Below are 23730 nucleotides of genomic sequence, written 5' to 3' on the forward strand. Positions count from 1 at the left end.
AAGGATGCATATGCGTTTCTTCTTCTTCTTCTTCCTCCTCCTCCTCCTTCTCCTCCTCCTCCTCCTCCTCCTCCTCCTTTTCTTCCTCCTCCTCTTCTTCCTCTTCCTTCTCCTACTCCTCATCCCATACCTATTTGTATCCTAATAAAAGTGAGAGAAAGCCAGAGTGAGGGTTTGCATTGGTAGGTAGGTGGGGAGGACATGGGAGGAGTTGGAGAGGAAATGGGAAACCATAACCAGAATATACTGTATTAAAATGATTTCAATTATATATTAAAAGAGACATAAATGCAAGGTTAATGGTATAGTTCAACCCTATAGCACTGACCTAACATGCACAGGAGTCTGAATTCCATTCACAGCATGGAAAACAACAAACAAACAAAGAGAGAAAGAATAATTCAGAATTTTGTCTCTTGTTAGCATGCAATAAGCAATAAAAAGTTCTGTATTGTCAACAAGCAAAACCACAAACATAACCATGAGAAAAATCTAGAAAAATCTAAAATTTGAGGGTATTTAAGACAATCGCTAAACTGTAATCTTTGGGAATTTTTAAGGTAATGAAAAACAGCAAACAAATAATTTTAAAAAAGGAAAGGCTTTTCCAGACTGAGAGAGTTTGATAGATCTAAAAAATAGTAAATGAAAAGTTTGATTCTCCCCTGTCTTCCTGGTTCTTCCTGATGGGGCAGACTCATAGTTGGCCTGATCCCCTGAAGACTCCACAGCCCAATACATTCTAGAGGACCCTCTGCACTCTGAGCAGTTGGTAAGAACCATCCCACCCCTGCTCTGAGTCCTGGAACTGCTGCTGGGAGCCTGGTGGACTCGGGACCCATCACCTAACAACCGCCCCAAATACCACTCCCCTTCCTACCATCCCTCCCATCTCTTCTACCTGGTCCTTGCTGCTGGAGAAGACCAATAGTTGGTCTGCTCCCATGAAGACTCTGTATCCTGATAAATCCTCTAGGACCCACTGCACTCAGAACAGTTGTCTGAAGGCCTTCCAGGAGATCTACTGCAGCCAGGGCAACAGAGCAGCAGCTTCTCTGCCCCTGTGAAGAGCCCCCAGTTGGAAGACCACAAAGGTGGTCTGATACAGCCAGGGCTGCAGGTCTACCAGGAGACCTGAAGCAACCCAGGGACAAAAGAGGCAGACTCCATACAATCACCTAGATCAACAAACACCAGGGATATCCAGATGGTAAAAGGCAAGTGCAAGACCATAAGCATCAGAAGCCAAAATACATGGGCATCATCAGAACCCAGTTCTCCCAACACAGCAAGCCCTGAATATAACAACACACCTGAAAATCAGGAATCTGCCCTAAAATCCTATCTCATAAAGATAATAGAGTCCTTTAAGGAGGATATCAATAACTCACTGAAAGAAATACAGGAAAACACAGGCAAACAGGTGAAGGAATTGAATAAAGCAATCCAAGACATAAAAGTGGAAGTAGAAACAATAAAGAAAATGCAAATGGAGGCAAACTTGGAAATGGAAAACCTACGAAAGAGGTCAGGAATTACAGATGTAAGTATCACCAACAAAATATAAGACATAGAAGAGAGAATCTCAGGTATAGAAGATATGGTAGAAGACATTGACACAACTCTCAAAGAAAATTCAAAACATAAAAATCTCCTAACCCAAAGCATCCAGGAAATTCAGGACAAAATGAAAGGACCAAATCTAAGAATTATCAGAATAGAGGAGAGTGAAGATTTCCAGCTCAAAGGACCCAAAAACATCTTCAACAAAATCATAGAAGAAAACTTCCCCAACCTAAAGAAATAGATGGACATAAAGGTACAAGAAGCCTATAGAACACAAAATAAATGGGACCAGAAAAGAAAATCTCATCACATAATTATCAAAACACTAAATGCACAAAGCAAAGAAAGAATATTAAAAGCTATAAGGGAAAAAGGCCAAGTAACATACAAAGGTAGACCTATCAGAATTACACTAGTCTTCTAGACAGAGACTATGAAAACCAGAAGAGCACGGTCAGAGGGTATTCAGACTCTAAGAGAACACAAATGCCTGCCCAGGCTACTATATCCAGCGAAACTCTCAATCAACATAGATGGAGAAAACAAAATATTCCAGAACAAAACCAAATTCAAACAGTATCTTTCTACCAACCCAGCGTTAAAGAGGATCCTGGAAGGAAAACTCCAACACAGGAAGATACCTGCACCAAAGAAAGGACAGGATATTAAGCATCTCACTACAAAGTCAAAAGCAGGGCCACAAGCACATAAAACCACCTACATAACAAACATGTCAGGAACCAACAGTCATCTCTCTTCAATATCTCTCGATATTAATGGACTCAGCTCACCAATAAAATGACACAAGCTAACAGACTGGATATGCAGTCAAGATCCAGCATTTTGCTGCATGCAAGAAACACACTTCAACAACAAAGACAGGCACTATCTCAGAGTAAAAGGATGGACAAAAGTCTTCCAAACATGTGGTCCAAGGAAATAAGCAGGAGTTGCCATCCTAATATCCAATAAAATAGCGTTTCAAGCAAGAGTTTTCAAGCATGATGAAGAAGAACACTTCACATTTATCATGAGGAAAATCCACTAAGAGAAAGTCTCAATTCTGAACATATATGCCCCAAATTCAAGAGCACCCAAATTCATAAAAGAAACATTACTAAAACTCAAAACACACACTGAACCCCACACAATAATAGTGGGAGATTTCAGCATCCCACTCTCACCAATGGACAGGTCATTGAAACAGAAACTAAACAGAGACACAGTGAAACTAAGAAAGGTTATGAAACAAAAGGATTTAACAGATATCTATAGAACATTTCACCCAAAAAGAAAAGAATACACCTTCTTCTCAGCACCTCATGGTACCTTCTCCAAAATCGACCATATAATTGGTCACAAAACAACCCTCAATCTATACAAGAAGATTGAAATAATACCATGCATCCTATCAAACCACCATGGCCTAAGGCTGGTCTTAATAACAGTAAAAACTATAGAAAGCCCACATACAAAGGAATCTGAACAAATCTTTACTCAGTGATAACTTGGTCAAGGGAGACATAAAGAAATTAAAGACTTTCTGGGACTTAATAAAAATATTGACACATCATACCCAAACCTACGGGACACAACGAAAGCAGTGCTAAGAGGAAAGTTCATAGCACTAAGTGCCCTGGTAAAGAAACTGGAGAGATCTTACACTAACAACTTAACAGAACACCTGAAAGTCCTAGAACTAAAGAAAGCAAACTCACCTAAGAGGAGTAGAATGCAGGAAATAGTCAAACTCAGGGCTGAAATTAACCAAATAGAAACAAAGAAAATAATACAAAGAATCAGCAAAACCAAAAGCTGGCTCTTTGAAAGAATCAATAAGATAGATAAACCTCTATTCAAACTAACTAAAGGGTCAAGAGACAGTATCCAAATTAATAAAATCAGAAATGAAAAGGGAGACATAACAACAGAAACAGAGGAAATTCAAAAAATCATCAGATCCTACTTTAAAAGCCTATACTCAACAAAATTGGAAAATCTAGATGAAATGGATGGTTTTCTAGACAGATGNCACATNCCAAAGTTAAATCAAGAGCAGGTAAACTATCTAAACAGACTCATACCACACAAGGAAATAGAAGTAGTCATTAAAAACATCCCAACCAAAAAAAAAAAAAAAAAAAAAAAAAAACCCCCAAAAAAAAAAAAAAAAAAAAAAAAAAAAAAAAAAAAAAAAAAAAAAAAAAAAAAAAAAAAAAAAAAAAAAGCCCAGGCCAGATGGACTTAGTGCAGAATTCTATCAGACCTTCAAAGAAGACCTGATACCAATTTTCCTCAAACTATTCCATAAAATAGAAACAGAAGGAAGACTACTTAACTCATTCTATGAAGCTACAATTGCTCTAATACCTAAGTCACACAAGGACCCAACCAAGAAAGGGAACTTCAGACCAATCTTGATTATGAATATTGATGCAAAAATACTCAATAAAATTATTGCAAACTGAATNCAAGAACANATCAAAACCATCATTCACCACGATCAAGTAGGCTTCATCCCAGGGATGCAAGGTTGATTTAATATACAAAAATCAATTAATGTAACCCACTATAAACAAACTCAAAGAAACAAAATCACATGATCATCTCCTTAGATGCTGAAAAAGCATTGGACAAAATACAACACCCCTTCATGATAAAAGTATTGGAGAGATCAGGAATCCAAGGCCCATACCTAAACATAATAAAAGCAATTTACAACAAACCAACAGCCAATATCAAATTAAATGGAGACATACTTGCAGCAATCCCACTGAAATCAGGGACAAGACAAGGATGTCCACTCTCCCCTATTTATTCAATATAGTACTCGAAGTGTAAACTAGAACAGTAAGACAACAAAAAGAGATCAAGTGTATACAAATTGGTATAGAAGAAATAAATGTATCACTATTTGCAGATGATATGATAGTATACATAAACAACCACCAAAATTCTACAAGAGAACTTCTCCAGCTGATAAACAACTTCAGCAAAGTGTCTGGATATAAAATTAATTCAAATAAATCAGTAGCCTTCCTTTATACAAAGGATAAACAGGCTGAAAAAGAAATTAGGGAAACAATTCCCTTCACAATAGAGACAAATAGCATAAAATATCTTGGGGTAACTCTAACCAAAGAAGTGAAAGACCTGTGTAATAATAACTTCAAGTCTCTCAAGAAAGAAATCGAAGATCTCAGAAAATGGAGAGATCTCCCATGCTCATGGACTGGAAGAATTAACATAGTAAAAATGACCATCATACCAAGATCTATCTATAGATTCAATACAATCCTCATCAAAATTCCAACACAATTATTCAAAGACATGGAGAGAGCAATTCTCAAATTCATCTTGAAATTCAAAAAACCCCAGAATATTGAAAACAATTTTTAACAATAAGATAACAGCTGGGGGAATCACCATCGCTGACCTCAAGCTTTACTACACAGCAATAGTTGAAAAAACTGCATGGTGTTGGTACAGAGATAGACATTTGGATTAATGGAATAGAATTGAAGACCCAGAAATAAAACTACACACTTACCTGTACTTGATTTTTGACAAAGGTGCCAAAAATATACAATGGAAAAAAAGAAAGCATCTTCAATAAATGGTGCTGGTCTAACTGGCTGCCTATATGTAGAAGAATGAAAATAGACCCATATTTGTCACCTTGTACAAAGCTCAAGTCTAATTGGATCAAGGACCTCAACATAAAATCAGATCCACTAAATCTAATAGAAGGAGCCTTGAAGTCACTGGCACAGGGGGAAAGTTCCTAAACAGAACACCAATGGCTCATGCTCTAAGATCAAGAATTGATAAATGGAACTTTATGTAGCTGAAAAGCTTCTGTAAGGTAAAGGACATATTCAATAGGAAAAATCAGCAACCTACAGATTGGGAATAAAACTTCACTCACACCACATCCTATAGAGGGCTAATATCCAAACTATATGAAGAACTCAAATAGTCATCAAAAAATCAAACAACCCAATAAGAATTGGGGTGTAGAACTAAACTGAGAATTAACAACTGAAGAATCTCGAATGGCTGAGAAGCACCTAAACAAATGTTCAAAGTCCTTAGTGATCAGAGAAATGCAAATCAAAATGACCCTGCAATTCCACCTTACACCAGTCAGAATGACTAAGTTCAAAACTTCAGGTGACAACACATGTTGGAGAGGATGTGGAGAAAGGGGAACACTCCTCCATTGCTAGTGGGATTACAAACTGGTACAACCACTCTGGAAATAAATCTGGAGGTTCCTCCAAAAATTGGAAATAGATTATCTGAAGACCCAGCTGTACCACTCTTGGGAATATACCAAAAAGATGTACCATGCCACAGGGGCACGTGTTCCACTATGTTCATAGTGGCCTTATTTGTATAGCCAGAAGCTGGAAACAACCTAGATGTCCCACGACAGAAGAATGGATACAGAAAATGTGGTTCATTTACACAATGGAGTACTACTCAGCTGTTAAGGATAAGGACATCCTGAGTTTTGCAGACAAATGAGTGGAACTAGAAAATATCCTGAGTGAGGTAACTCCGACCTAAAAGGACATGCAATGCATGGTATGTACTCACTAATAAATGGATATTAGCAAAAAAAATGTACAGAATACCCAAGATTCAGTCTACAGAACTCAAAATGCTGAACAAACTGAAGTACCCAAGTGAGGAAGCCTCAGTCCCATTTGGGAGGGAGAAGAAAGCAATCACAAGTGGGCAAGAAGGGAGGGGGCTGGGAGGGAAAGTGGAAGCAGTCGGGTGGGGAGTGGAGGAAGAGGGGAACCTGAACTGGTATTGGGTGAGGGAAAAGGACTGAAGCCCCTAGAGCCAGCAGAAAGAATGTAAACATGCAACCTCAGGAAATAGGAGTTTGGGGGGGACCCACCAGAGTGCACCAGAGACCTGGGAGGTCAGAGACTCCCAGGACTCAAAGGGAGGGACCTTAGATGAAATGCCAGTAGGGATAGGGAGCTTATAGAACCCACCTCCTAGCAGGAAGACAGGATATCTAGTGAGGGATGGGGTTCCCATCCCACAGTCACATCACTGACCCATAATTGTTCCTGTCTGAAAGAATTACAGGGATGGAAATGGAGAGGAGCCTGAGGAAAAGGAGGTCCATCGACAGGCCAAAAGTGGGAACCAGCTCAAGGGAGGTCCCAAGGCCTGACACTTACTGAGGCTATAGAACGTTTACAAAAAGGATCTATCATAACTGTCCTCCAAAAGACCCAAAAAGTAGCTGAAAGAGTCAGATGCAGATATTTGCACCCAATCAATGGACAGACGCAGCTGACCCCTGTTCTTGAATTAGGAAGGCTGAAAGAAGCTGAGGAAAGGGGCAATCCTATAGGAGGATCAACAGTCTTAATTACTTTGGACCCCCAAGATCTTTCAAACAGTGGACCACGAAACAGACAGCATACACCAACTGATATGAGGACCCCAACACACATACAGTAGAGAACGTTCAGGTCTATGTTCATTTAGAGATGATGCACCTAACCCTTAAGAGACTCTCCAGGGGGGTTAGAGTTTAGATGGAGTGGAGGGTGGGGGCAGCCATGTGGAGATGGGGTGTTGTGGGGAGGAGGTGTGGGATGTGGAGCAGTTGGAGGGTGGGAGGGGAGGGGAGGGGCGGGAAATGGAATATCGAGTGTAAAAAATGACTTACAAATAAAATTAAATTTAAGGAAGAGAAAAGTTTGTTTCTGAATTATTCTGAATTTGATTTATTTGTGATTGACAAGTGTATTCCTTGGTCTGGGTGAGTACCTTGTGTTCACTAAGAAGGGTGTCCTTGTTTTCAAGGAAAACTGAAAGTTTTCAGAGAAATGAGCTATGCATTTACTAACCATTCTCGAGCTGTTAGAAAAAGCCACTGTACTTTGAGCTTTTCTCTAAGTTTGAGAAAACAGGAAAAGAGAAGACAGATAAGGTATAATTTTACTACAGAAGATAAACATGATAGATGAGCTATGACCAAGGAAAAGTAAGAGTGATTATTTGGGTCATGGAGAAAATTAAGAGACAAACATTGCAGAGTTTCCAAAGGGATAGATGTTTATATTGGGTAATCGGTCAATCCCAGGGGGCTGGCTGCTTTGGAATAGTGCTCTTGATCAAGTTGGGGGTCTTTAATGAGGCATAAGGGAGGGGTAGGGTCTTCTGACTCTAGTGCCCTTTCTTCCCCAAGAGATACTACACAATACCAAAGTCACTGGAAATGTAGAAGAAATGACGTTCCTTCCAGAGCAGAAAGGGAAACATTGGAGCTGTGTCATGTGTGGAGAGAAGTCATTAATTGGAGACCAGGAAGAAAACAGGTTCTCAGTACAAGCCTGTCCCCAAAGCAACACTTCCCCAACCCCACACCCACAAAAATCAAAACAAAATAAAAAACCCACACCGTTTTTTTTTTTTGTTGTTGTTGTTGTTGTTGTTTTTTTTTTTTTTCTGGAAAAATAGCAGGACATCAGAATGGTAAGGTCAACACAATTAGCTTCTACCTGATGTCACAGACCTGGCCACTTTTTCTTGGTAATAACATATCCATCCAGCAATGGGGGCACATACAGTGGCTCACTGCAATGAATGAGGACTTCTCCAACAACGAGATCCTTGCTCCTCATGGACTCATGTCCCTTTGGATTCTTATTGCTGTGTCTGCTGCTTCACTCCTTACAGTGTACTAAATAAGCAATAATAAAAACATTTTCTTTTAGAAAAAAAAAAAAAAGGTCCAAATGGCGAGTTCTTCCACTGACCAACCAAAATACCCTGCTAAAACAAGGAATGCCAAGCTCTAAGTCCTATTTTGTTTTTGACAGTAAGTGTTTAAGATGAGATAGTAGTGTTAAGATATTTAAAATTTGATTATGTTATATAAGATAATTTCTTTTCCCTTAAGAAGCAGACACTGATTTATTTAGACACGAGAAACACACTGTCTCCTACTTCAATATTATTAGATATCACCTAATGAGGCAAATGGAACAAAATGCCAGCAACTTGCGAATCTGGGAAAAGGTTGTGCAGGGGTCTCCTACAATATTTCAATATGTTGAGATTTTGTTTAAAGATACAAATACTGGATAAGTTCTAGCAAGGATGTGGAGACAGGAGATCTTTATACATTATTGCCAGGAAAGTAAATTGGTGCAGTTTAAGGAATCATGAAGTAACTGTGGACTTTCCTCAAACAACAAAAATAGAACTATTTGACTCAGTTTCATAATTCCTGGGTATATCCCTGAAAGAATATATCAGCATACAATAGAAATGCTTGCACATCTACTGCTGCATTGGTCATAATACCTAAGATATAAAACCATACTGTGGAGAGTTAAAGGCATTTGATTGTATTGGATGAAAACTGATGCACAACATCTTCAGAAACTTCTGAAGGAAAGGAAGAAAAAACACCTGGGAAGCAGTCTCTGGGGAGTCCCAAAATGTCAACACCTGAGACAAATAAAAATCTCTGTTTTAAATAAAATCCCCTGGTATCTATTTGTGACACGACTTTTCTGGTTCCCCTGAGATACCAAGGGAACCATGAAGAAAGGAGACATAGGTGGGCGGGGTAGATAGTGCTGCTTCCTTGGGAGGGTTTCTCTTGATCTCCGAAATCACAGAAGCTTCTTCTTCTATTAGCCCCACTTTCAGAGCCTGGGTAAGAACTATGTCGTGCTAAACACCACTGTTTCTCGAACTGCACCCTATCTGGATCTGAAGAGAGGTGAGCAATTATGAGATTTGGCTTTGAGGAGGAACAATTACTTTTTAATTTCATTGTCTTTGTTGTTGTTTTTGAAGATGTGGCCAAAACAGATTCGACATATATTGGGAATGCCATGTGTTCTTATTAGTCCAGTTCTAGTCCCAATTGGTCCCGTGCTCATTCTTGGGCAAGACCTAGAATTAGACATCACAGAAATGATTGTTGGGCTCAAGCCGTAACAGCAGCTTCTCAGATTCTTTCCTACAGTCGTGTCCTATCAAGCATTTTCCATCCTTAGATCACTCAGAATCACAGATTTGAAAAGAAGTTGCTTTATGCATCTGTGGTAGCTTAGAACTGTGCTCTCAAGTCTCAGGAGGTGTGGTTCGAGAGTTTTCTTTCTCTGTTTTCTGCAGTAGTCATTTATATATCATGGTATATGTACACATCAGGAAGCTGATCCAAGTGGTTCATTAAAAAAATTTCCACTATATAGCAAGTTAACTAAGATTTAGAAAACATATGTGATTTCTTATATGTACCAATGTATTTAACAGTAAATTATTTCCATTCTCAAATGTTTATATTCCTGTTTTATTTGACATATAGCCTTCATAACCAAAATATTGGCTAGACCAACTTTTGGTTCATTAGTTTCTTTCAGAGTTACTTTATTGATAGATTAGACCATTCAAACCCTCCAAATCTCTTTTCCCTCTCAACTTTCATTATTTCATATGTTTTTGTGGTTTTCATTGTTTCTCAAAAATTCCTGAATATCTTCCCTTTGATTAAAAATCCACACAAAAGATCATGTAAGACATCAATTATTGAGCATGTACTGTGTCCTAAGTACTTTAAATGGATTAGCTGATTTAATCCTTGCAATGTTTCTTTGACATCAGCTCCACTGCTATGTAACTGACATATGCAACTGAAAGTTGGCAAGACTAAACACGTTTCTCAGTTTCACAGTTACTTGGGTGTTAGATTTGGGGATTGACTTAAGCAACTGATTGAATATCTGGTGAGTTTGACATCTATGCAACAAGAAAAGGGAGATGGCCCAGTGGTGAGAGGTAATGTTGGGACACAGATGTTTTGCTAATGCGTCACCTAACACCAATTTGGGCAGTGCATATACTGACCACAAGGCAGAAGCAAGGGTTGGAAAATTCATCTAATAACGATCTGACCACTGACACCCTGTCTCTGCCATTCACCACAGTCTTTATTCACTAAATGAAAACTCTCTGAATTTGTTGTCCTCTCTTTCTTGCACCACTATTCTAGATTTGCCATGTATTTGATGCCCTGCAGGAAGATGTGAAGAAGGATGGAGAAAGAAACCACTCTTCATTCAGGAGGATGCTGTATTGAGGCCTCCCTCTTTCCTAGGTCCCACTACTTTTATGAGTAGTACCTTTGCCCCTTTGTCAAACAACTAAATTAAAATTGCACCGAGAATTCTAGATTCTTCAGCCAGTGAGTATGTGTTGAGTGCTACTTTGAGTTGGACGCAGAAATCTTAGCACATATTTGGAGAGTTGACACTCTGACTTGAAAAGTGGCTACCTCCCAGGAGACAGCAGAAAACCCTGCACAAAGCAGTGGTGTATAAACTACCCTAAGTGACATAAGGTAAACACCAACAACCAACTCTCAGAAATAAGCAAGTTTTGATTTTTAATATTTGTTAGTCCCTGAGATAAAAAAAATTTTTTTCCATAGATTTAAATGTGGCAAACATGCAATGTCTGAGTATGGAGCTGGGAAATGGTGTGTGCAGCCTGCTGCTGTGCTGAGGTAAAACAATCAGGATCCAGCACACCAGTGGGTGCAATCCTTAGGAGAGAAATGGGGATGAGGAATTGGGTTATTATGACAGGCTTTCATGGATGTGGTAGGCAATGAGCTGAGTCTCAAAATGCTCATATGAAACTATTTTAAAAATTAAAAGCAAATGTATTTGCATTTGATAGGATTGAAAATTCTACAGTCTTAAAGGCAAGAATGAAAATATAACTTCTTCTGGAATGTAGATGTGTACTGGGAAGGATGAGGACATTTCTTCTATGTACTAAGGACCTAGAATCTGAATGGGCTGTAAGGACTAAAGGGCATTCCAGGTAAGACTGAACAAAATGTATATAGGCACAGATTTGATAATGGATATTGGAATACTCCTGTGCTTTGGGAAGGTTATTTCTAGAGTAGAGCTTGGCGTGAAAACTAATTGAGTTTCCAAGAAAGTCAGTGAATGCTGTGATAATCCTTATCAGACCACTAGAGATGTCTTCCTCAGATTGCAAAAGCAGTGTATGACTAGTATATTAGAACTCAGACATTCTGCCTAAATCTCCAATTCCAACTCTGCAGCTGAAGCCACTGTAGACACACAAAGACAAGTGCTTTGTCCCAGATCTCATGTTTCAACATCCACCGTCTCCAGATCCACATCCAGATTTTCTAAGTGCTTCCTAATTCCAGTTTTTCCTAGTGACTCTCTCCAATCCTTACCCCAAGAATTAGTCTTACTAATAGTCAAATGAGAATATTGTAAGTATTAACTCTGGGGAAGTAGGTAAAATGTTACAATTTAATATGATGTAAGAGGATAAGGATGTAGTTCAGTGGTAGAGTGTTTGCTTAGCATGTGCAAGATCCTAAAGACAACATGGAATTATACAGTTTTGTGTGATACAATATGATGTCATACAATGGAATGCAAAAAGTCTAATACATAGAGCGATATACAGCGCATCAATTTTTATTATGCATTTTGTGCATTTTGATAAGTCTTCAGATCTCTAAGATCTGGGGATTGAACCCAGATTCTCTGTAAGAGAAGGAAGTACTCCAACTGCTGAACCAGTTCTTACTCCAGGCTAATTTTACTTTTAATTATATTGCTGAGAATATTTCTTTATATAGCTATCTCATAATTTAGACATTTTCACTGTTTGCAACCTTGTACTTTTAGGAAAATGACTCTTAGAACATCTAAATATGAATATCCCTTTGTGGACACGTTTTGTTTGTTTGTTTGTTTGTCTTGTGTAAATGCCCAGGAAAATTACAGTCATGGATGTTGGTATAGATTTAATATAATAATAATTGTGATATTGTTCTCCAAATAGGCTGTAACACTTCACATTCCAACCACCAATATTTAAGACTCCCAGTTCTTTCTCTTGGTTACAGTGTTGGATGTTGTTAGGCTTTTTAATTTTAGCCATTTGAGTAGGTGTGTATCTCACTGTGGTTTTGTTGTGCATCTCTCCAATGGCTAATGTTGTTCAGGATCCTTTCATGTGATTATTAGGTATTTTATGTATTTTTGTATATGTTTGCATATTATCCAGTTTAAAATGTGTCTTATTATTGACTTGCAAAATTCTTTATATATCAGGAAATAATTTCAGAGTTTTGTGTTGTGAATGCTTTCTACTAGGGCATAGTTTGTCTTTTTGTTTTTCTAACAATGATGAAGTCTAAGCTGTAATTTGTTGTCTTTTAATTCAGGCTTTTTGTTACTTCCCTAAGAACCTTTTCCTTACTTGAGGGTCACAAATTTTCATCTCTTATTTTTGTATAGAATTTTTTATGGATTTACCTTTTATACATGCCTATGATTTATTTAAAATAATTTCTGAAAAGTCATGGGTTAAAATATGAGGTTTCATTTTCCCTTCATGAGTATTTTGCTCATTCCAGGAACAATTGAGACACCTTAGCCCTTTAGATATATGTTTGAATTCTGCATTACATTGTTCTATGTGTTCATGGGGCAGTGGGCAGAAACGTTCAATGAAGCAGAGAAGAATGAGAATAAGAGGGGGAAAAGGCAAGGCTGATAACTTTAAGGATGGAAACTTCTTCAGAGGCATTTGAGTTAATGGATTTATGAAGATAAACTTAATAAACCCAACTTGCTAGGAATTACAGAGCCTGAGAGTAAAAGTCTGTCTTTGTAATTCTGAAAATGAATAGAAAGCAACGAAACAGTAGCCACAGAGAACCACAGAACTGGTGATTAATGGAGTCCTACTTGCCTGTGCTTGTTTTCTGTCTTACACCATGTTGATCAATATAGTAACTGAAGGAGGGCTGGTCCTAAAGTTTATAGCTCTTTCTCCAAATTTGTCATACTGTAGACTTATGATTTTCAGGATGAGAATATGGCTTGTTTCTTAGCTAGAGGATTAGATACCTTAATCATTGATTTTTGTCATTTTGAGACAGGATCTTTCAGAGTAGCTGAGGTTGGTTGTGAACGTGTAATCCTTAGGCCTCTGTTAGCAGTTGCTAAGATCATAAGAGGTGGTTGAGTACCTTAACATTAGGCAGGCAACTATGGATTTAGAAACTGGGACAGAATAAGGTATACTTTAAGAAAAGTCTACTGCATTTTACATATAGTAGGTGGGGCTCCAGGATGCCCACATGCATCGACTAGATTAATGTCACGAAGTCACTGAAGAAGCTACAAAAGTGAGATAGGATAATATAGAATTTGTTTTAAAAATTATATAAAGTTCATTATGATTTCACGACCTACAAAAGTCAAGAACAAATTAAGTTAGATATTTGAGAAATATTGTTGTAAACATAGATATGTGAAAGCAATCAACATAGAAACAGCAGAGAAAATTGAAGTTTAAAGAATGGCTAGAGAAATCAGGAGCAAAGGAGAATGCATAGAGCAAGTATGTCATGATACAGTCACAATAAAGAGATTCATGGACAGTAACTAAATAAGCACAGGGATGACAGATACATAGTGTGGTGTCATGGAAACCACGGCTCAAGAATGTTTCCAGGAGCTAGGGTCAGACGTGTCAAACCAAAGAACAAGGAAAGGAGGAAAAACAGCCTGACAGCTTTTGTAGTGGAGACTTCTTCAGTGACACTTGAGTGAATGGTTTCATAAGCATGAACACGTGATGCCAACAGGCAACAAATCAGTGATCATGAGAAAAAGAAATCTATTCAGTAATACTGAAAATGAAACAGGAATAATGAAATAGTCACTGTATGTGCTATCCTTACAGTCTCTCTCTCTGCCTCTCTCTCTCTCTCTCTCTCTCTCTCTCTCTCTCTCTCTCTCTCTCTCTCTTTCGCGCGCGCGCGCGCGTGTGTGTGTGTGTGTGTGTGTGTGTGTGTGTGTGTGTGTGTATGAGTGTGTGCCTGCCTCTGTCTCTGTCACTGTCTCTCTCATTCTAGGCTGCTGGCCTTGAGCTTACAAGATAGTTGAGGATGACCTAAAACTTCCAGTCCTTCTGCCTCTACCTGCATGTGTGCCACCATGACAACTTCATGCATCTTTGGAAACTGAACCTAAGTCTTCATGCATGATAGACAACCAAACCTCCACTCTCTCTTTTAAAGAAGAGGCTAGTTTTCTGTGACTCTCATAGTCACATCAAATTGTCTGTTTGGTGATTTTCAATTGGCTTCAAATACATTGCCCACTCTTTGCCTCTTAACAATGGAACTTATATTTTCTTCCATACCTCACAGTGTCTTAAAATCTTCTTGATCACAGTGGAAACTAATTGTTTTCTCACTCACAGGTCTTTTCTTGACTTCACCCAAAAGATTACTGCAATCAGCAAATAAACATTTCTTTGGTTGAGCTTTCAAAGGTCAATTGCAACGAACTGAATGTGGTAGAATCCACTGTAGAGTTGCTCTTCTTTGAGAGTGTGAAATTTCTGGCTCATATTTTCCTGCCGAACTCAACTCTTGACATTTAGAATTCAACTGTACAATTGTGTAAAAAGTTTTCCAGTGACTTTGTCACCAAATCTAGCAACCATTTTTTTCAAAGTCTATCTTTCCCAAATACCTCATACTACTGATTCACTTCATCTATAAACATCTGTCTTCTTGATTTTCCTGACATGTCCTTTACTGGTGTTAATTCTTTTTAAGTGTGTTAAGTGGGCACCAGAACACGACTGTCTACTTGCTAGCCCCTTTCACTTCCTAACATCACTACAGTGTGTGAGTGAGCATGTACTCAAAGTCTCCTTTGCAAAGGACATTTTGCTAATGTTTATACACTTAAATTCTAAACGGGTGTGTAAATGTTTCTTCTTCAGGGACAAATACTCCAGATGTGACTCCTCACAAAGGAGAGACATTTTATTCACCTTCTCAGTGTAGTCTATCATTATTCATTACTTTAAATATCAATTGCTGATTAAAGTTTCCCGTTTTAGACACCAATAGTACAGAATGCAGAGAAAGAACTTCACCGAAGTGACAGAGTTCATCTTCCTGGGATTCTCTAGCTTTGGAAAGCATCAGATAACCCTCTTTGTGGTTTTCCTAACCATCTACATTTTAACTCTGGCTGGAAACATCATTATAGTGTCAATCACATACACGGACCACCACCTTCACACTCCCATGTACTTCTTTCTGAGCATGTTGGCAAGCTCAGAGATTATGTACACACTGGTCATTGTCCCAAGAATGCTTTCTAGCCTGATTTTTGACAACCTTCCCATATCCTTGGCAGGTTGTGCAACCCAAATGTTCTTTTTTGTTACTTTGGCTACCAACAACTGCTTTCTGCTCACAGCAATGGGTTATGATCGTTATGTGGCCATTTGTGAGCCTCTGAGATATGCAATCATCATGAGCAAGGGAATGTGTGCCTTGTTGGTTTGTGGGTCTTTAGGCACTGGCTTGGTGATGGCGGTCCTCCATGTGCCAGCCATGTTCCATTTGCCCTTCTGTGGCACAGTGGTGGAGCACTTTTTCTGTGACATATACCCAGTAATGAAACTTTCTTGTGTTGATACCACTGTCAATGAGATAATCAATTATGGTGTAAGTTCATTTGTAATTCTTGTGCCCATAGGGCTGATATTTATCTCCTATGCCCTCATTGTCTCTTCCATCCTTAAAATTGTGTCCGCTGAAGGCCAGAAGAAAGCCTTTGCCACCTGTGCCTCTCATCTCACTGTGGTCATCATCCACTATGGCTGTGCCTCCATTGCCTACCTCAAACCCAAGTCAGAAAGTTCAGTAGAAAAAGACCTTCTTCTCTCTGTGACCTACACCATCATCACTCCCTTGCTGAACCCTGTTGTCTACAGCCTCAGGAACAAAGAAGTCAAAGATGCACTATGCAGAGCTGTGGGCAGAAACACTTCTTAAATGATTTGAAACTTTTTATCAGGAGAACTTTAGCTCAAGTATGTCTTCTCACCAATAAGACATAATCTACATGCTCATCAAATACGGTGCCTAGATAATAACGTCAGAGAGTAGAAATGCCTTTATTTTTAATGTCTCAGTGATGTCAGAAAGCAAAATTTGGACTCTAATATTTGGATCTCAGATACAAGAATCATTTTATATTGGATTAAACATACTTCTTTAAGTTCTGGATGGTTTTGGTTTAGAGACATCTTTGGATTCCACTTTTATAGACTTTCAGACAGTCAAGTCCTTTATCTAGTCTCAATGTGGAGAAGAGACAAGTACAAAATTGTAGGAAGAGGTCTATGCACAATGAACTTCAGGGACAGCAGCTTTCATTTCCTTCTTCACGCACAGAAGAGAAGGCTTTTGTTTTGATGAGTTAAAATCTATTCATTTTAGACAGGATTTCTCAATTCTTATTGATTGAGAAGTAAAGACATTTGTAAGAAAAAAGGACCCATATTTCATTATTTAGCTACATTAACTCTTTAACTATTATCTATTTCTATGTATATTTCTTTTCCCCCTGTACATTCAAAGCAACAATTCCTTGTTCTCCAGAGGCTAAGCAGTAAAGAAAACATACTGAGGAAAGTTCTCTGTAGCTATGTTTTGATTGTCATACTTTTTATAATGGTTCTTTTCAACCTATGGAAACTTTAGTTTTTAAGTTTATATAGCAGCTGAAGTGAAACTGGAGTTGCTTGTGTGTGTGTGTGTGTGTGTATGTGTGTGTGTGTGTGTGTGTGTGTGTGCGCGCGCGCGCATGTATATGGTGCTGATTCCAGAGTTTGAGTTAAACAGTTAAGTTTTATTATTGCAGAAAATTGTGCAAGCTTCATATTTCTCCAGGTATTTATGTTAAAATTATCAGGTTCATAGTACATTGTTTTTCATTTTCAATAGGGATGATTTGGGGAATGTTTTATGTCATGGATATTCCCACCTGAACTAGTTTATCCTTACTCAGAGAAGAGATGAATACAATTCTTAAGAGACACAGTTATGTAAACAACTATATTTTACCAACACTGGGGCACTAATTATTACTATATCCCCAAATCAAATCCTAGCCCTTATTTTCCATTCTGGTTTACAGAAATTGGGTTGGTCATCTTCTAGGTGGCCCGTGACTTTCTCTGTTCTGCAGATGCCTATATTAAAAGGTCCAAGGCAAGATGTATCAACTGTGTCAAACCATGCCAATTCAATGGCATAATAGCTGATGTCATAGCTCATGATGAATAGCTCCTGAAGAGAATTTGAAACCTGAGTTTCATAACTAATTTGGGATGCTAGAGGTATCAGAACATTTTTGAACTTTAAAAAACAATTCACTAAATTTTATGGATAAATATGAAAGTGTTGATTTAAACATATTTTTACCATTTCTCTGAATATTTCATATAATATGCTTTGATCTCATTTACTCCAAACTCCTCTTAGCTCCACCTTTCTATACCCCAAACTCTTCTTGCTTTGATTTTATTTAATAACTCATCTATTCCAATTTGTGCTGTCCATACACTTCTGGTTATGGGGCCATGTTCTAGACTCTCTAGAGTCTAATTGACCTACCAGAAGTCACATCCTTAGGAAAACTGACTCTCCCTCTCCAAAAACTGATCCATCATAGCTTTTCAGTTAGTAATGGGAATTCGTGAACTCCTTCCCACTTAGTGCAAGAATGCTGACTTGCTATGTTTTTTTTTCCAGAAAACCACAGTTGATGTGAGTTCATGAAGATATTGTTTTGACCCATTCCTCCCTGATCACTGGCTCTTATAATCTTCCCATCTGCTCTTCTGTGATGGCCCTTGAGACTTGGGAAGGATGTGCAATGCTGATATCCTGTTTGTTGAACAATCCACAGGCACTAATTATCTACACTTAGATCTGTTGAGAATATCTGTGTTAACTATTATGTACTGCACAAAGAAACTTCTCTGAAGAGGACCAAGAACTACCAAATAAAGTTACTGCCATTGCCTTTGATTGGTAGTAAGATCATATTAGCCAATACAGCATACACATCGGTAACAGAACATGGAACAATGAAATAGGTACTGACTAGGAATCTTCCTGTCTGTTTGTTAGTCCTCCTCCTGCTAGAATTCTGCTGGGGAAATTTATTGACAGCTCTATCTAGTTGGGAGCTCCATTACAGTTTTGAAAGACTTTACAGTGAGCGATATAAGTATTTCTTCCTTGTACAAATATAAAACAAATTTTATTTTCCTCCTTTAGAGATCATTTGCTTCCTTTGACTATTCTCAGCATGCATCCTTTGATCCCTCTATTTTGCTCACATGGTTATCTCTTCTCTTCTCTTCTCTTCTCTTCTCTTCTCTTCTCTTCTCTTCTCTTCTCTTCTCTTCTCTTCTCTTCTCTTCCTTCCATTTGCCCACCTTTCTTTCTTTCTTTCTTTCTTTCTTTCTTTCTTTCTTTCTTTCTTTCTTTCTTTCTTTCTTTCTGTCTGTCTGTCTGTCTGTCTGTCTGTCTGTCTGTCTGTCTGTCTGTCTAAGATGGAGCTATTCAGGAATCAGGAGGTAAATGTAATCTTTACTGAGAGGTTACCATTTCTTCTACCCATTCCTTAAATGTTTGGCACCATTCCTGTCCTTTTGTCCAGCACTCACCAGTAAGTGAACAAGCCACTGTGGTAGTTGTTTTGCATGCATTGAATGACTTTCCACACTATGCAGAAGACAGCTGGAGTGCAGCAAGTGAGTGGGCAAGCCTAAGCAGTTCCAGACCCTCCCAGTAGGATGAGTCAGGGACAATGAGTCATTTGTTTCTGACTCCTGTAATTTATCCACAATACCTGTACTTCTTGCTAATGTGGGGCTATTGTCATGTCTTCACTGTTATTTTTCCTTATCATCATTCCCCAATATCTTGCCATATTCATGTTCCTTTATCTTATTTTTCTCCCTTTGTACAATTAAAAATGCATCTATTCATTTAGTACCATTTTTTGTTCAACTTTGTTTGTTCATCAGAAAATGCCTATAATGTTATTTATGTACTCTAAGTACATTTTCCAAGCACCATGTGCCAAGTAATTAACTGGCTATTGGGCTACAATAATGAGTAATGCAGGAACTATTTTTCATGTTATTCATAGTTCAGTGGGGGAAGTCAAACAAAATGACAAGAAGTACAAAAAAACTGTTAAAGGCCCATGCACGGCATCATTGCTTTGGTCAAGGGTATTCTTAAGAAAAATATAAGAGCAATATAGACAAATTTATTTAGGAGGCCAGAACAGAATTCACAGAGAGTGGTATTTCATTAACTCTGTGTGACACTGGGCCAACTGACGTGTGGGAGGGATGAGGAAGGCTGATTAAGAGATAGGAAGAGTTTAAACAGTGGCACACTAGCCTGAAATAAACCCAAAGTATTAGAACAGGGGCTTCATTCCCCACTGTTGGCCCACCGGTATGTTAAGTATTAGCTGAGCAAAAGGTGCTTAATACATCTTCAGAAAGCCGAGTGTGTGAGCACTGACTATAAAATTGTGTTCAAAAATTGCCATGCTTCTTAGTAGATATGACCTATCATTCTGCTGTCTGCCTTTCGGACCCCTCTCATCTGAAGTCAATTAGAAGAAAAATGAGCAGAGTAACCAACATGGAAACACACTGGGAAGTGCTTTTCCCCACTGTAGAATTGTTTACAATATTTATTACTTCCTCATGTATTTGCAACAATGAATCCCTTAAAACTAGAAAAAAAAATCATTATTTTGAAGGAATTGGGACTAACATTGAATCAATATGTTTGAACCCTAATCAGGAAAATAGCTTTGACAAACTTACAAGCAAGTGTACTTTAGCCGGAAATATAAAATCAAGAGTTAAGGTATTTCAAAAGTGTATTTTTTAGAAAAAACTTATAAAAAGATTATCATAGATATCACAATTTCTACGATGTGATCTTCACAGCATTGATTTTGTAACTTTTCCAGAAAAAAAGTTTTATTTGCTGTTTTTCCCATTTTCTGACTGCAACCCATGTTTATATTAGAAGAGAAAATGGCTTCAGCATACCTAACAATAAGAAGAATAAAACATCTTATCAATGGATAGAGATTTCTTGGGAGAAGAGAGAAGGGAGCAACAAAGATAAAGTTAGAGATATATAAACAGTAGGAACGTCAGAGCTTCACTTTGAAAAAGACATATTTAAAATGTGTGATAAACATCTCAGCCTTGCTGTTGCTGCTGCTGCTGTCTGAGAGAACATGGGTGTTCATCTGTGTGTTTGCCTCTGTATGCAGGAAGCTAGTTTGGGGAGTTTAGATGTGATGGCAATTAAAGGTGAAGTGATTTATTTGTGTTATTTTATTCAATACTATTAGGATATGAAGTGTCTCTTCAAAAAAGCTCATGCACTAAAGCCTCATTTTCCAGCTAGTGTTGATACTCGGGAAGATTCTAGAAACTTTAAGATGTCGGGTCCAGTAGGAAGAACTATGTCACTGAGGCATCTCCATGGGTTGTGTCTTCTCACTGTTCACCACGAGATGATCAGCTTTGGTCTTCTGTATCTTCCCTGCCATGATGGTGTGTCTCACCACCTTCCACAAACAGGGTAGCTAGCTAACTGATCATACACCAATGACTTAAGCCAAAATATTCTCCTTCCTCCTTTAAATTTTCAATGTCTGATTTTGGCATAGCCAAAAGGTCTTCCATAAATAGCACCTCTTCTATTTGTATAGATCTTTGCAGTTCAAAAAGTTCATTTTCATTAATGAACTTATTTGATCCCCACAGCACTACCTGTAAGGTAGTATAAGCATTCCTGCTATGTTTCAGGGTTTTTTTGTTGTTGTTGTTACTGTTGTTTTGTTTTTTGTTTGTTTTTGTTTTGTGTGCGTGTGTCAGATAAAACCACTGCTGTGGATGGTTGTTTAAAGTTTCCCAAGATAACACTTAGAGGTAGGAATAAGACTAAAACAGAAGTCCTAGTTACAAATCTGCCTATCATATAGCCCATGCTCTATATCATTTTATTCACATGTTTAAATGCAAATAATTTATTAATTCTAACCAGAGAACAAACCGATTAATGTATAAACTTTACTTTTCATGTGTTAAAGTTTCAGTTTAATCAACAGCTCAGAAATGTTCCTTTCTTGGCTTTGTAACAAGGTCTATTATCATCATGGATATATTTTTTGAGTATATATTATGGACACTTGATAATATTTAGGTGGAACAGAACTGAGTTTGTACTGGAGTCCTTGCATAAGTAAATGGCCTGTATATGTTGTGATATTTTATGAGCTATGGCTTAAATCAAATAGATTCAGACTTTTAATTATTTCTCTTGTCATTCTAATAAAAATAACAAGCATCCTTATACTAAGTGTTAAGCAGTAGGGTAGGTACTAAGTATGCATAGATAAATAATAGTTGTGTGTTGCTTTGAATGGCTATCCATTTACTTGAAACTCATTTTAGTACTGGGTCCATAGCACTATACACAGAAAACCCTAGAACTAGAGGGGAGAATTATGCGATGTTAATAAAATTTGTTTCTGCATATATTGGTGAAAGAATATTAAAGTGAATGATTTTGCCAAGTACAGGTGTTGTGTTGAACTTAGACATCCTCAAATTGAGCCTTCTCAGAAAACAAGTTCATTAGGTTAATAAACCTAGAAACTCTATCCTTGATAGGCAAACTTTAATATACAATTAGAAAGTACTCATTATGAAAACAACAGAAAGCTGTGACCCACAGAAAACTGAAAGTCAGATTTATAGAAGAGCCTTTATATGATGTATATTAGCATTCAGGATCATTAAAACATTAGCATATATAGGTTCAAGGACTTATGGGAATTTATGCTTAGAGTGAGTGAACAGTCATAGATTTTAATCAAGAAATCTAGACTTGAAAATTAAAATATGTGAAATGAAAAGTTTGCTAATCTACTTAACTAGTTGTTAAAATAGGATAGAGTCAAGAAACTTGAATATATATAAAAATAATTGAATATGAATAACAGAGAAAAGAGTGGAAAAGGAGTGATCTTAGTGATTTGTGCGACAAGAATAATTCTAATGTCCATCTACTTGGACTCTCAGGGAGAAAGAATAGAATGCACTATAGACACATTAAAAAATATGTTGTCTAAAATTTACTCAAATTAGTGAAAAACATAAACTTTTAAACCCAAGAATCCCAAGCAAGCAAAAGAAAAACAATACTAAGTTTATTTTTATTGGAATCTAAAATTTAATATTAAGGCCAGTGAGATGGCTCAGCAGGTAGATACTTACAGTCAAGTAAGACTACTTGAGTTCAAGTGCCTGGAACTTACATGATGTAAAGAGAAGGCTGACTCATGCAAGTTGCCCTATGACTCCATATGCATGTCCGTGTGTGTGTGTGTGTGTGTGTGTGTGTGTGTGTGTGTATACATGAATGTTAAAAATATAATTTCAAACTAAAGATGATGAACCTTAAAACTCAGCAAGACTCCAATGGCACGTTATATATTATACAATGACAGTGATTTAATGAATGACAGATATGAAACACAGAAAACTATTTAATGACAATTTGAGTTAGACCAGACAATTTTTTTCAGGAAAAATTATCAACAAATATGAAAGGAAAGGAAACACATGTTCAGAGGAGGGCATGTGAGGAAGCATGTGGTTTGCTAGAAACAATAAGGTCCGTTGCTGAGGTTGAAAGAAAAAGATACCAGATTAAACTTTAGATTTATTGGAAGAAATAAAGATGACTAGAAGTTTTAATTATGTGGATAAATATAAAGATTTTTTTAAATTTTATCAACTGTTTGATAACACAATACAATAGCATATTGTAGCATGCTATTGCAAGATTTATAATTCATGCGGCTATGTTGAATGAGGCTTTTTCTAACAGGAAATGATGCAATCTTAGCACCAGGAAGATCATGCTGAGTTGTGAAGGTATATTTTAATCTAGGGGCAGTTAGTGTGAAGGAAGAAGCTGGCCTTCACAGAGCAGAAATACAGTAATCCTAGTTTGTAGTTTAGATCCTTTATGGGATTTGGGTGAAGATTTATACTATGTGCTGGTACCAGTGAGGTTGAATACTCTCTCAAGGACACTTGGCCTTTTTTTCATTATAGAGTTTATGAATTACTCTAATTCTGGAAATGAACTGAGTGATTACAATA

At 37.6% G+C, this 23730-nt stretch overlaps 1 protein-coding gene across 1 annotated transcript; it reads left to right on the forward strand.

Annotated features, from left to right (window-relative positions):
- The first annotated feature begins 15536 nt into the window (after positions 1–15536).
- LOC110322433 (olfactory receptor 10J5) lies at positions 15537–16572 on the forward strand. Its single transcript, XM_021199103.1, has one exon. The coding sequence runs from the start codon at positions 15560–15562 to the stop codon at positions 16487–16489; it is 930 nt and encodes a 309-aa protein (XP_021054762.1). The 5' UTR covers positions 15537–15559; the 3' UTR covers positions 16490–16572.
- The last annotated feature ends 7158 nt before the right edge of the window (positions 16573–23730 follow it).

Source organism: Mus pahari, chromosome 5, assembly GCF_900095145.1.
Source record: "Mus pahari chromosome 5, PAHARI_EIJ_v1.1, whole genome shotgun sequence".
Lineage (NCBI taxonomy): Eukaryota > Metazoa > Chordata > Mammalia > Rodentia > Muridae > Mus > Mus pahari.